This window comes from Lampetra fluviatilis, chromosome 1 (assembly GCF_964198595.1).
Source record: "Lampetra fluviatilis chromosome 1, kcLamFluv1.1, whole genome shotgun sequence".
Taxonomy (NCBI): domain Eukaryota; kingdom Metazoa; phylum Chordata; class Hyperoartia; order Petromyzontiformes; family Petromyzontidae; genus Lampetra; species Lampetra fluviatilis.
The window spans coordinates 22,480,067-22,494,093 of NC_136275.1; the positions used below are offsets into that span (position 1 = coordinate 22,480,067).

Sequence of the window (14,027 nt, forward strand, 5' to 3'; positions counted from 1 at the left end):
TGTGGTCGCTAGGCTTTCCTGCTTCTGCATTATGTTAGGTCCACAGTTTGGGTTGCCTCGATGGACGCTGAGCGTGCAACGTTCTTGGCATGGCTGTTATTTTCCCCATTCCATTACCACAGCTAACTGTGTTTTTCCTCTGCCTCATTCTATTCACATTGTATGTTTTTCTACTGTAAAAATGCCATGAATGTTGACATTTGTTTGAAAATACCAACTTTTTCAGAAATGATGTACTTTAAGTTTATCGTTTAGATTTCCTAAATTGAAAGTTAAATTATTTCGTCAAGTAACATGTTTTGGTTTTAATTTCAGCCAGCATTTGATGGCCATGCTTTTCATCTTAATTTAACTATGGTCATCCCCCCTCACTGGGAGATGTGCCTAAAAGTGCATTAAAATTCTCCACAGTGTCCGGTGCGCTGCCAACGAGCAAGCTTTCTCATCATGCATCCAATCTCATCATAATGCGCCTGTGCAGCACAAACCAATTGGCATGCTCTAAAGGAAGTAGCAAGTTTACTTTACACTTTGTGAGCCTGGCCCTTTCAAAGGGCTGCACTTAGATGTGGCTAATTTGCAGGTACATATCCCATAATTTTTAATGAGCGGATATGTACATGCAAGGGGACATGTAACTGCAGGACCATCCATATGAAAAGGACTTTGGACGAGGTAAGTACAGCTCAACTTTATGGTTTATTCGCAGATAACGCGCAAACACATAGAGACCATGACCATACTTATAGAGGCTTCACTCCAGAATGCGCCCCGAGCTCCCTTTCGGGCCTCTTGTATATCCTGTATCCCCCTTTCTAGCAGGTTCTCTTCTCTTCCTCCAATCCCCTTTTCCCTTTTCCAACATTTATCAACCGTCCCTTATTAATTATTTTAATCTTTCCACCTCTTCCCTTTGCACCAATCTGAGTTGAATGCTCCGATGCCTTTCAAGCAGATTGGTGTGATGACATCACTGACCAAGTCGGTTGTCAGAGGCTCTGCTACTTTTAAACTTTGCCTGCCTGTGAAGTCCTTAAGACTTTTGGCAGGCTACCCCACACACAGGCATCGGGTTGGTCGCCAGGCCTAACCCTTACACAGAGAGAGGTGCGGGGCCCGGGGCAAATCACAATTTGTGGGGCTTCCTACGTCTTTAAACTAAACCGGAAGTATTACATCTGACACCTTGGCGTCGAAGCACGGGGCCCCCTAAAGGACGGGGCTCGGGGGATCGCCCCGGTTCGCTGTACCCTAGGGACGGCTCTGTGTACCTGTGCCGTTCACTTTGTTTTCTTAAATGTAGTTTTCATCAATTATAATCCTAATTGTGATATATCAGGTGTTCACAGACAGACGAATTTTCCTTTTTCAATCACTCTGCCAGGGTCTATCTTACCACAATGCCATATCACTGAAGAGACAGCCCTTTGTAAATCCATTTCTCTTAGTCATGGTGATTGCTAGACTATATTTCACCACAGTCGTGTGAATTGGACAGGACCAATAAAGACATCCCTCGCCACTGTTAGCCAAGGCAAAGTCATTTCTGTACCACTGTACCACTGCTCCACCGCAGATACGTGTAATTAAGGTTATATGCTCACTGTCCTCATGCTTGAAGGAATGAGGAACCCTGGGCAAATGTCTGTGAAGGCCCTGAACACTAATACCCTTCTTTCGGCCTCATCTCTTGGTGGCAGTGTCTTGGCAACGTCATCTCAAGTATTGCACCCAGAGTGCTGCCCACGTGTGTAACGTGATCAGCATGGAAATTACACTGCTCTTTATTTGTACCCATTGCAATGCAGCAGGAATCCAGGCATTCACTGATGTCCATTCAGCTGGCCCATCCAATCCAAAAGGGAGATTTCCTTGGAGGAGTTGTACTGACACCATTCGGTGGGATAAAAGCATAGCTGCTCATTTGTTCACTCTGCTGGACCGGTTTGCATGACTTGTGCAAGGGTTTTTTTTAGACTGGCAGTGCTGATTATACACATTTACGACCTGTCAGACAGCCAATTCAAATAGTCTCCCTGATAAAATGACCAATCCGGTGGTGCTCAATGCATTAATGCATGGGCAATTTTATTTCTAAGTATGACAATTGTTGATTAAGACTTGCCCAGCCCAGGATTGTTCACCCGACGCTGGGGGGACGAAGCCTTCTTGAGCGCAACCCCAAAAATCTGCAATGTCTCTGAATTCCATGGTCTGTGCAAGACACATCTGTTCAGACTTACCGTCTCGTAAAATAAAATGTTTTAAATAAAAATAAACGTCTCTTTACTTTCGTTTATTTTATTTACCACTTCTCTTATGCTATTTGTTGCACACGATTGCACTTTATTTTGCAGGTGGTTGCAATTTACTTTGTTCGTACTTTATTGAAGGCGATATTGGAGCATCAAATAAAGATTGCTTGATTGACTTCCACATAGTGGTCATCATTGCATCATCAATCCCCTCAGAGGGATAATGGTTGCACTTCAGACAAACAGACATCATTCTCTTCAAATGTAAATGAAAAGGTAGCACAAAAGCAGAGAAGCAGTACAAAGGGACCATTCCTGTGAATATTACACTAATGCCTGCGGCCTTGCATCGAGCCGGGGATTTGTTTATTTTCTAGAGTGCACGTGTTAGATGCAAGAGAGACATGCTTCGTGAATGAATAGGAATGGATGTTGGTGAGACAAGCGGAGGGAGGTGGGCTTCCTCTGGTAGACGCTGCCCTCTGGTGGAGATGGAGCGAGTTGCTGTTACCTGCTCGCCAATGAAAATGACCTCGAAAGTTTTCGTGACTGCAGGAATTCATATTCTTGGGTCTTTCGGTAAAGTCACGTTGGTAGGTTCAAAGAAAATAACAACAAAAAACTACGACGTTTCGAACGCAACACAAGCGGTCGTCTTCACGAAAAGGGGGGTTAGCTTCGAAGGCAAACTGTGTATATGGGAGAGACAAAACACAGACACAGAGACACACAAGCAGAGAGACAACACATAGACACAGAGAGAGAGAGAGAGAGACACACACATAGACACACAGAGAAACAACGCCTCTGTGTCGAGGCCTCAAATAGAGAGAGAGGGGGGGGGGGGACAGAGAGGGGGGGGTAGAGAAATTAGCATGTCAATGAGAGAATTGTGTGGAAATCCACCCCGTAGCGAACGATAGTCCCAGCCAACTTCAACTTGAAAAATACGTAAAAAATTAGTGTAGGTGATTCTTATCTTAATTTGCAGCCTTGAGTCAGTCCCAGAAGTAACACATTCTGTTGACGGAGCCCATTCTGCTCAATAGGAGTTCCCCTGGTGACTTCCCATAGGCAATGCTCTTTGCGTTGAGCCCAAAGAGATGATTCTCTGAGTTGACCTTAAACTGAGATCTGAATTTTCCATCTTCCAACTTTCAGTCTCGCACTCTAACCAAAGTGCCACCCGTCATCTTCAGCCCAGTGCGTTGTCTCCCATGTGATAACGTCCATCACCGTGTTAACCGCCACGCTGCCGCCCCTCCCCCGCCATGCTCCTGGACAGGTTCAGTGAGGGTGCCGCCAGGCTCCAGTGGGACTCCTGCTGCCTCTACTGCATCCCTGACAGCACACTTGCACCAGGAGGGCCTCATGGGCCGTGCCCAGGTGCCTGCGTGAGCCTTCCTGCCACCCTGGAGGCTCCCGGAGGGTGCCCCACCAGGCGCCCACGTTCATCACTACGCCTGCACGATGGCCCCATGGAGAGCGAGGAGCGGGAGGCCGCGTGGAGGGACCGGAGGGACGTGGGCACCATCACGGGTGCGCTCCTGTGCACATCACTTCCTGTTTTCTGGAACATCTCAGAGCCGGTGTATGGTTGACACTCAACCTCCAACATCACAAGACCTGATATCGTATCCATGAAGGATGCCCATAAAAATAGAGCCTAACAGCTTACTGGGCCCTTCCTGCTGAAATAAAAAAAAATCGGTCAGGATTTAAATATTGTCTCCATTGCCGAGGTGCCACTCCATTCCCTCTGCCTTGATAGCTTGCCCTATTCCATCTTGCACACCAATAGATTTCCTATCTATTAATGCCCGACCCCAAGGCCTGCTCCTGCAGTACCTGTCGTTTGGGTTTAGCTCTCCTCATCTGCCTCGGTAACCTGTCCTGCCCCATCGTGCACATGGGACCCTATCATCACAAGCTGCTCTCCCTGAATTATTTTACATTGATTTCCACAGAATATCTCTTTCCTAGGTGCTTTAACATGAATCTGTCTGACCCCTCCAGTAATGCAAAAATTATGCCGCTGCCTCCAACATCCATCTCTCAATGGTGAGATTGAAATCTCAAATTTTTCTAAGTGCTTATGCACTCCATCAAAGGAACTTATCATTGTATGTGTACAGTCCTTTTTTCATTTCACTACTGGATGACTTCCCCATTGTGTGGATTGCGAGAGTTATTTCACAATACTTCAGTGTCAGTTTGTGAAGACAGAGAGCATAGACATGGAGGCATAAAAGTCCAGCGTAACAATATATTTTGCAGCATCGCCTTCTGTTAACCGCAACCCAACAGTCTATAAGACTTGTTATGCACAGTAGTCACCCATCCAAGCCCTACCCAGGCTCAACCTAGCTTACCTCCCGAGACTTGACGAGGTCGACCGACCCCACGGAGTGAAAGTCCAGAAGGTGCTGCGCAATGACCATGATTGCCTCGTGCTCCCACCTGCAGACGCGTACGGCAGTGGAGGAGGCGGAGACGAGACCGAGGTGGAGGTCGTGAGCCTCATGGAGGAGCGGCTGCCGCTGTTTCGGCTGCGTGCCGACTCGGTGCTGGGCTACGACCGTGACGACTGGATCCGCACTCCAGTGCTGCCCCCGGATGCCGACCTCGAGCTGGGCCTGGAGCTCGTGGAGGAGACGCTCAAGTACATGCGTGAGTGCACCCCCCCCCGTCTGCACATCGCTCTCTCCATCGATAAACTGGTTTAAACTATTAAACTAAACTTTTTTGTATCTTACCAGATAAGGCCCACTGGAGTTGTATAGCTCTTTTTTCAGAAGCGACCTGGCCACAAATGATAGCTCAACGAAGTGGCTCATCACGTGGAGATTAAGATCAGCCAAATACTCTAAACGCATGTTTTTAAATGTGGAGGGAGAAACCAGAGGATCCGTAGAAAAATCAACGCGACCACGGGCAGAAGATACAAACTCCAAATATACAGGCATCAGGGTAGGGATCGAACTCACGACTCCCTGTATACCATGCAAGGTAGTTAACACGTCGCCACCATGGCGACCCTTATTAATATTAGCCACCTGAGCAATTAATATACTCAGAAACACTGCATCCTATTTATGTTTCAAGTCATTATTCATTATTTAACGTACGGGATTGTGGAGGGTTGCAAAAGCCTTGCTGTACTGGTGTAATGTTGACACTGACAGTGTTGTCAATCTTCTTGGTTCTTTCGGTAAAGTCACGTAGAAGGAAAATAATAAAATAAAACATAATAAAATAATTCTCACGACGTTTCGGCTACAACTCAAGCAGCCGTCCTCAGGTGAAGAATGAAACGCCACCAAGCTTGGAGCGTATATTTAAGCTGGGTTGGAGGGGGAAGAAGAGCGCCTTGACAAAATAATTTGTATATCAAGAGGGATTTAGCATATTTATGGGAAATGCGTAGGAGGTGGGCGGGGGGTTGTCAATCATTGGGATTCTGTACAAGGCATTCTGTACATGATGTATATCTTGTTTATTGTTGCTGTTCTGGAAAATCCACATTCATCTTGCTGACCATAATTGGTTAATAGGTCCATGCCTTATTATGTTGCTGTACTCTTTACAAGGTTGGGTAGCTGACGCCTGTAAGCTGTTGAATGTGTGCATGTTTATATGGTTGGGGAGCGGCGGTGTAGTGGTTTTCACACTACGCTACGGATCTCAGAAACCTGATAAAAATGATTGGACTAATAAAATTGGAAACTGTTGTCTAAACCTGTCGTGGGCCTCCCTTAGTTGACTCAGACTCAAATGAGTACCTCGTTTGGAAGCTCACCACAGACAGACAAACGCAGAAGGCCATGGTGCTGACCACATCACACTTCTTTTTTGAGCTGTACACCAGCCTTCATAGATGGTTGCAAACAAGACTTCCCCTACAACATGAACGTTAGTTTTTGTGTGTGCATCATGTGTGATTTTTTGGGCAGGAAGCCAATGTTTTAAAGCACCTTATGAAAACATAATAGTTTATTAAACACATAATATGTCCTCATATTAGTATGCAGCGCTATACAAGACAATTCATCTCTATCTTCAGCTATAGATAATACACATCAAATTTCACAATTTTGCAATTGTTTTTTCTCCCCGCACCTCTTATTTGTCACGTGACCAGAATAATCCTTACAACGAGGAGTTGGTGAGCCTATGATATAAAGAGTTTATTTGCTTAGTCTGAATCCAGACTCCAGTTTAAGGCATTTAAACCATGGATTCTTTATTCACTCATAACTTTGTTGCTTCACCCCACATACAGTAAACAATGAATGGATGTATTTTATCAAGTCACTTGGTAAATTACCTATGGTGGGTTGAAGTGTGGGTACCCTAAGTGAAGTTGGTTTCAGACAGCTGTTGCTGCTGTGCTGGTATCTTTAAACACACTGTGCCCACACTCCTGGGGTTGCAATGCTGAAAGAGCGCAGGGCATATAATGGGTTCACCACAGAGTGATAGATAAGACACTTGCAATTAAGTAACTGCAGAAGTCATGCTGTGATGTGAAAGTCTGATATAGTACAATATTCCACTGCTCATTGTTGGTGTTCCGGATTGACATTTCTTTATCTCAGTCATTGACGTTGCCAGCACAATTCGGAATTTAGTTGGGATTTTAAAAAAATGATTAAACTGCGTTCCTCCCTATATGCTCATTACCATTGAGAACACTCACGGCACGCGAAGTGATTGTGAGTTTCCCCCAATCACTGCCTTTGGTCCAAAGCCTTCCAAGCTGAGAAACGCTAATTTGCATGCCAGGCCACATGGAAGCACACACACACTTGCAAAATAATTTATTTTGTTTTCATGTTAGTTGCCTTTCTGTCCACAAACTGCAAGGCCAGGTCGGGGTTAATCTGACGATAGTAGTGGGGCTGATGATGTAACTTGCAAGTGCGCCTTGGCCGAAAACGTATTTACAAGTTCGGTTTTCTCGCTGCTGAATCGGCACGTCTGAATGGTCGTCATTGTGTTAAGTTGATTGAAAATATTTCAGTGCAGAATCACTGTATGTGCTTGTGTAATTATTCACAAAAAGGGAGGAAGGTACCCCTCATAGTTTAGAACATGATCTCCTGCTGTCTGCGCTCTCATCCAAGGCAAAACCAAATTGCCAAATCAAGATTAAAACTACATTTCTTCGGAGTGTCGACTGCGTATGTTAAATAAAATACTGTACACCGAATAATATTGCTAGGTATTATGCTATGTATCCTTCCAAGGCCAGGCGAGGCAGAGCCGAGCATGAAGGCCGTCCAACAGTTTCGATGGCATATGGAAAGTTGTGTCCTGCAGAACTCATAAAAGGTCTCTTCACAGTTACGCGAATCGTACAGCCAACATGACCAAGAGAAGCAGCTTTGCGAAAAATGCATTCATTGTTTGGAGGAAGAGTTTGAATCACCGTGATTTGCATGCAAATAACTGCTCAGCCACCCCCATAGTTCTGAGTCATTGATTCCACTTGGCTGGTTCTGCAGTGCTGAGCACATTGTTAGTTTTGACTGCATTGTAAGGAACTGGCCCGGTTTATCCATAGGACAATCACCATTAACTTACCATAAAGTGGCATTCAATGTATTCACCCTATATGGCTGAGTAGGAATAAATTCTCAAGTTTAAGGTTGTGGGGCAAAATTCTAAACACAACGTCACTTTAATAAATTAAACTCACATTTTTTAAATTCCTGAACAGTTATTATTTATCCTGGAAAGTTTTATGGAGCCTCACGACCTATTTTCAGGGGTTCTTGCTTGGGTTGTTTGGCCCACGCTTTACTGGAGCATTTTTGTTTATCGGAGGATACTGAAATATCTGACGAAGACCCATAAACTGAGGAGCACTTAGACTCCAAACAGACGCCGTGGAAGATGTAATCGGAAGTGACAAGTGCTTGCTTTCATATACATCATACGGATCTCTATGAAGGAGACTGGAATTTCCTTGAAGCGATCTCTGTGAAAGTAAATGACAGTGCTTTTATTATATATATGTATAAATAAATCGTGGATGCGTCAGAGGATTTAATAGATCCACTTTGTTTTGAGAGGTTGCTGTAATATATCACTATGAAAGTAAATATCATTCACTTACATTTGTTAATAGAGCTCTATCAAAGTGATGTCCTCAGAGATATTCATGAGAGTAAATGGTGATTAGTTTAACAAGGTTGCCATTTTAGTCCTGACCGCAGCACCAGAATGGGGTGTCTCGGAAAAACATAACAATGTGGCCCTTAATATTCCACAAGAATCGACTGGAGTGAATCAACAGTGGCTTGCCATGACTACACTGAACCTTATCGTATCTTGTGGCTTCTTTTTAAATCCTTTATATTAAGTTCGCTTGCTTGCTTGCTTGCGTGCTTGCTTGCTTGCTTGCGTGCTTGCTTGCTTACGACCGTGCAAATCTTTCGGTCGTTTTTAACCCACTTCCCGTGATCCAATCGAGCTGACATTTTCCACACAGACTCGTTGTGCGAGACAATTAATGTTCGTGAAAAAAAATTCCCAAAATTTGACACTTTTTAGGCAAAAATTTTTTATTTTACATATATTCAAATAGAACTCATTCATGGCTTTGGCTGAACGTCACAGTGTAAGAGCCCAGAGCGTGACCCCTCCACAGGCCGTGGCGGAGTAGCGCAGTTGGTAGCGCCCTCGCTTCCCATGCCAAAGGTCGCGGGATCGATCCCCGCGTCCTCCACAGGCGAATATATTTTTAAATCCTTTATATTAAGTTCGCTTCCTTGCTTAGGACCGTGCAAATCTTTCGCTCGTTTTTTAACCCACTTCCCGTGATCCAATCGAGCTGACATTTTCCACACAGACTCGTTGTGTGTGACAATTAATTTTCGTGAAACATTTTTTCCAAAATTTTACACTGTTTAGGGAAAACAAATTAAATATTTAATTACCAATTGCTTAATACTGGCAGACAATCATCTAACCCATAGGTGGCAGCCATCTCAAGCCAGAGGACGAGAAGACTCTAGCCGCCACGCATATAAAGGATTTATAGTGAAAAACTTAGTTTTTAGGGGTTTACTTGTTAATGCTCTGCTCTGCTGCACATTGGAGCGTTTCTGTAAACTGGCCAGTGGAACGGTGAGCGACCAGGGCATGGGTTAGAGTGCCCTGTGTTGTGTTACATCTTCAATTCACCATCTATGATTTGGTGGAGCTGTGCACAGTGGTTAGTATGCAGCAATATAATCCAGCTATGCAAATTACATTCCCGGTCAGAGCTAGTGATTTTAGAACCGGTCCTGACATTTTCCCCCTTCACCAATCAAACACCCCCATGATCTGGGGAGGCCTTTATCCAATGGTGGATTGAGACTGGCTGGAATTTATTTACTTTCCTCATAATTTTGAAATGCACATTACCACATGTTTGGAAGGTGGAGTTTGTGTTTGTAGGCAAGCGACCGCTCATGATTTGTCTATAAGGCACCTTTTATGAAGTCACTAAGCGGGGATAAATCCTGAATGAGAAATCAGAAACGGTGCACGCTGGCTCGGCTTCTACCGTTGTGTGGTCTCTAGAAGGGCATCCAAGCTCCAGCGAGCGCGGAGTGTTGCCCATCTCTCTGTTTGTGGCCCTGAGACGATGGTGGAAATTCCTAATTCCCATGGTCGAGGCCATTTTAACACAGCGCAACAACGTGACATGTCAACCCCTGAAGGATGTGGTGGATGGACAGTAGGCTCCCGAACTGGGATTTAGGCTGCCTACCTCAATAAGCCACCAGTAGCACTTTTGTATTGCAGTTGTAAACCTACCTGTCGTTATCTTGCTTGTAGATATTGGCAGAGGTTGTAAAATATTTGTGTAAATTTCATAACCTGCATTAAGTAAAACAAAAACACCTAAATACTTGTGAAAGTCAAATTCTTATTTTTTTTATCAACCTCGGACAAATCGTGATGATGAGCTAAATCAACTCCCAACCAGGTTGTAAACTTTCAACCTTTCAGCTACAGTGCCATGTGGCCGAATAATTGAGTTTTTGAAATGTACACGCGTGTTAATTAATTCACACCCTGCTCCATTTGAAGCCTGGTATCTTATGCACTGTCGTGTTGTTTGTCGAGCTATTGGCATGGTAAGCAGAGTCATAGAACCAGAGGAGCTGCACATTGTGAGTGAGGACACGCCTTTGTTACGTGAAACATGACCTGCATACAATAGTGGTTCGCGCTGTTAGTTTTCCCCCACACTCGTTAAATCGTTATTTTATAACCACTATATTCTACGTATATATAGCGTATAAAGTAAATACAGTGAAATCTTAATTTAGGAGCTTTCGTGACTGCAGGAATTATTCTTTGGTTCTTTTCGGTTAAGTCACGTCTAAAAATCGAAACGTCGTAATATGTTATTTTAATTTATTATTTTATTTTTAGACGTGACTTAACCGAAAAGAACCAAAGAATAAATACAGTGAGTTTATGGCCTTTTATCACTCCCCTGCTGGGCCAAGGTTGCAATGCATTTTGGTCAATGGGGTGGTTGGTGAAGGGTGGAGAGCCATGACCGGTGCAGATATCACTCGCCACTTATGTTAGCCATGGCCGGGAATCAAATTCAGGTCACCGGATTCATAGAGCAGTGCGCTAACCACTAAGACATGTATCCCTTCATTTAAAAGTATACAGTATATAAAATACAAATAAAAGCTAACGGTGTAGGTGCAACTTTAACTGCAGTGCAATCAATCACAATGATAAATAAAATTCTCAATATGACAATCAAAGCATCTGCTTTGTTAAATGAGCATGAAGCGGGATTCCTCTTCACTGGCAGCCTTGAGCCAGTGGTGGAAATTCCACATCATAGTGGGTGCCGCTCTCATCATATGACATACACTGTTGATCTCTCACAAGTGGATTTAAATTCACATTTTCATCGTTGCGATTCGAGCGCTCTCTAGCCACTGCATCGTCCAGCTAGATAAACACATTCGTCTTAAATAATGTCGATTTTATTGTAATGCAAGATCTCTAATTCATGGCACGTTACCAAAACTTTCTAAAGTGTTTAGTTGGGCAACATTGACTGTGGTACAACCCAAGTCTCCCCCTTTTCTGAGAAGCTTGATTGGACTGTGCCAGGTGTCCATGCCGCATAAATGTTTTGCTTGGGGCTTGAGTACAGAGGCGGAGGAGTTGTGCGAGTCAGGGCGAGGCACTGCACCTCCACACACTGTTTACTTCTTATGTGTCCAATAAGTGAAAACATTTAACCTGCGCTCGGGCAGCCACTGCAAATTTCTTGCGTGTGAGCATCTAGAATACGTTTAATGAAAGTTCGGTCTGCGTTGAACTTAAAATTCGTTTATGGAGAAACCACTTGTTACTCTGTTATTCCTGCGAGTGGGTGTCGTTAGTGACTGATCAGTGCAGTTCACCTGCGGATTTCGACTAATTCCCATCGCGGATTAATCATTGTGTTGTAAAACTAGCCCATCCAAATAAGCAGCCTGCAGATAATCGCAGCGCCTCGGCCGGACTTGGCAGCTGAACTTGAATCCCCTACCTCGGGTGGATGCGCTTGTTTTGTCTCTTCGGTGACGGGCAGCTGGTCACGTTCGTCTGGACAGAGCGACAGATATAGCGCGCGAGTGAGAGAGGGAGAAAAGACAAGTGCAGTCCGGCCTCCTCCCCCTCGCCTATGTTCGACACGGGATGGCGGCGGCCAGGAGGTTGAACCCTCCGGCGAGCCGCTCTGGCAGAGGGAGACGTGGACCAACTGCAGCAGCAGCAGCAGTCACCTCAACACCAAAGCTGGTGCTGAGCAATGGGGGTGCTCAGGTGCATACTAACTCGGATTCCAGAGAGACGAGCTGGGATTCTCAACACAGAGATGGGATTTGGCTTTCCAGCGACGAGGGTACGGGTAACACAGACGGTGCTGTGCGCGAGCACGGGGCAGAGGAGGTGTACGAGGCTGCTCCCAACGGAGAAGCGTTGCTCATCTGCGACGGCAATGAACTCAGCGCCTTGGTTGAGGAGGTCGCTGCTGACGACGCGGCAGGAGATGTCCCCTGGGAGCAGGTCCAGCAGGGTACGTGGCGCCACGTCGTGTTCTCTTGCTTTGTTGGAAAGTTTGGCGTGTGCGTTAAGGTAGTCAAGCGGCAGGGCGATCGGTATGCTCGGCCAGTTAGCGCGAAAGTGATGGTAACTTTTGTAAAAGAAGTTGAGGTGTGAGGTTTTTATGTTGGGTAATTGTTCAGCTACAGACTCCATAATCATCATTCACAATGTTTGACCGTTTATTAGAGGCATGAAAGAAATGGCTTCTATACTCACGTCATGCTTGACAGCATTACTGAAAATAATTGTTAGGATGGCTAATGCGTTAGACTGTGACCAAATCACCCAAAATGTATCTGATCTTGTCCGATTTCAGAAGCGAGACAGGGTTGAGCCTGGGTAGTGCTTGATGTATGATCACCAAATCCTCGAGAAAGCTGTAATAGGCGTTGTGGACAGTAGAGACCAGTGCAGTAAAATTCGTTGTTCCACCCCCTACTTGAGCCCCCCCATTCGGCAATGGATAAACAATTGGGCTGGCTATATATGTGTCAAAGCAATGCTCGCACCAGCCGAGTATTAGCGTGATTAGAGCACATAAGTCACAATTGGAAGATCATATTCAATGCATTTAGTACCACTTTGTGGGAAGTCAACGATGGTCATCCTATGGAGAGAATCGCCATAAATATAGAAATGTGACATTTTCTCCAAGTGCTTAATTTGATACACATATCATGCGTGTAAGAATCGATGAATGCGTCATGATCATTATAAGTGACTTTACTAGATTAACGGATGCATCGTAACACGCATAGGTAGGGGCAAGCACCACCATGCCAGCACATCTGTAGCAGTGAGTAGTTTTGTCTGCAGACCTCAATACTCTGTGCCATACTGGGGTACAGCAATGCGCATTGCATGTTTTTATGTTGATGTGGCTGGGTTAGAGAAGAGATGGACTGATTGGACATGCTGATGACTGGTACCAGTGGTGTCAAGATTGGCCTCTATGAAGGAGGCTCGTGAAGGACGCTCTTGGACAGTTGGAGGAAGTCACCTTCCAATAACAGCAGATGGCAGAGAAGCAATGCTCAACAACGAATGGAGCGCCGGGCGGATGAAACGCAGTGAGGTGGTGGAGTGGGGAGCACAGTTAGTGCATCTGCCAGTTATCTCAGTCCGTCAACCCACAGCACCTGGGTCTGTCCCGTGACCACCTTCTGCTAGCGAGCCTTATGCATTTCACGTGGCCTCAAAGTACACCCAGCCTGGCGCAAGCACCGTGGTGACATTGCTGCTGTTTAGTGGTGAAGGGCGGTTGTTGTTGGCTGGGCAGGGTGGGGCGTTGGGAGCGCCTACTCGTGTGTGATCGTGCACGTAGACCTGGCTGTTATGCTGTCACGCCGGTTTCCCTAGCGATCACAACACACATTTCAGATAATTAACCTGTCAACTAAGAGACCCTGCATTCATTCATGGGGCAATGGGTTGTTGGAAATACGCATGATACCATAAAATGTAAGGAGGGTTCTCACGCCATGCCACTTAAAAACTAGGTAATCTCAGAAGTACTGTACAACTTCACGTGAGCTGATGTATTCATTTGCATCAACATGTTCAGAACTGATCTATGAATCTGACCAGGCGACGCTGTGATTATGGTACTCGACTCACAGTGGTTATGGTTGCGAGTTCAAATCTTAG

The 14,027-nt window shown here is 45.2% G+C and overlaps 1 protein-coding gene across 4 annotated transcripts in view; it reads left to right on the forward strand.

The window, feature by feature from the left end:
• TRAK1 (trafficking kinesin protein 1) overlaps positions 1-14,027 on the forward strand; it is a 69,776-nt gene that overhangs the window by 36,310 nt on the left and 19,439 nt on the right. The window contains exons 2-3 of one of the 4 annotated variants that reach the window (XM_078859474.1): positions 3,541-3,794; positions 4,722-4,925. In XM_078859474.1, the coding sequence (XP_078715600.1) occupies positions 3,734-3,794; positions 4,722-4,925 (265 nt within the window). In that variant the 5' untranslated portion in view covers positions 3,541-3,733. Of the gene's footprint in view, positions 1-3,540; positions 3,795-4,721; positions 4,926-11,455; positions 12,352-14,027 lie in introns of those variants that run through there. The other 3 variants (XM_078859482.1, XM_078859455.1, XM_078859465.1) reach the window with 3 other exon arrangements.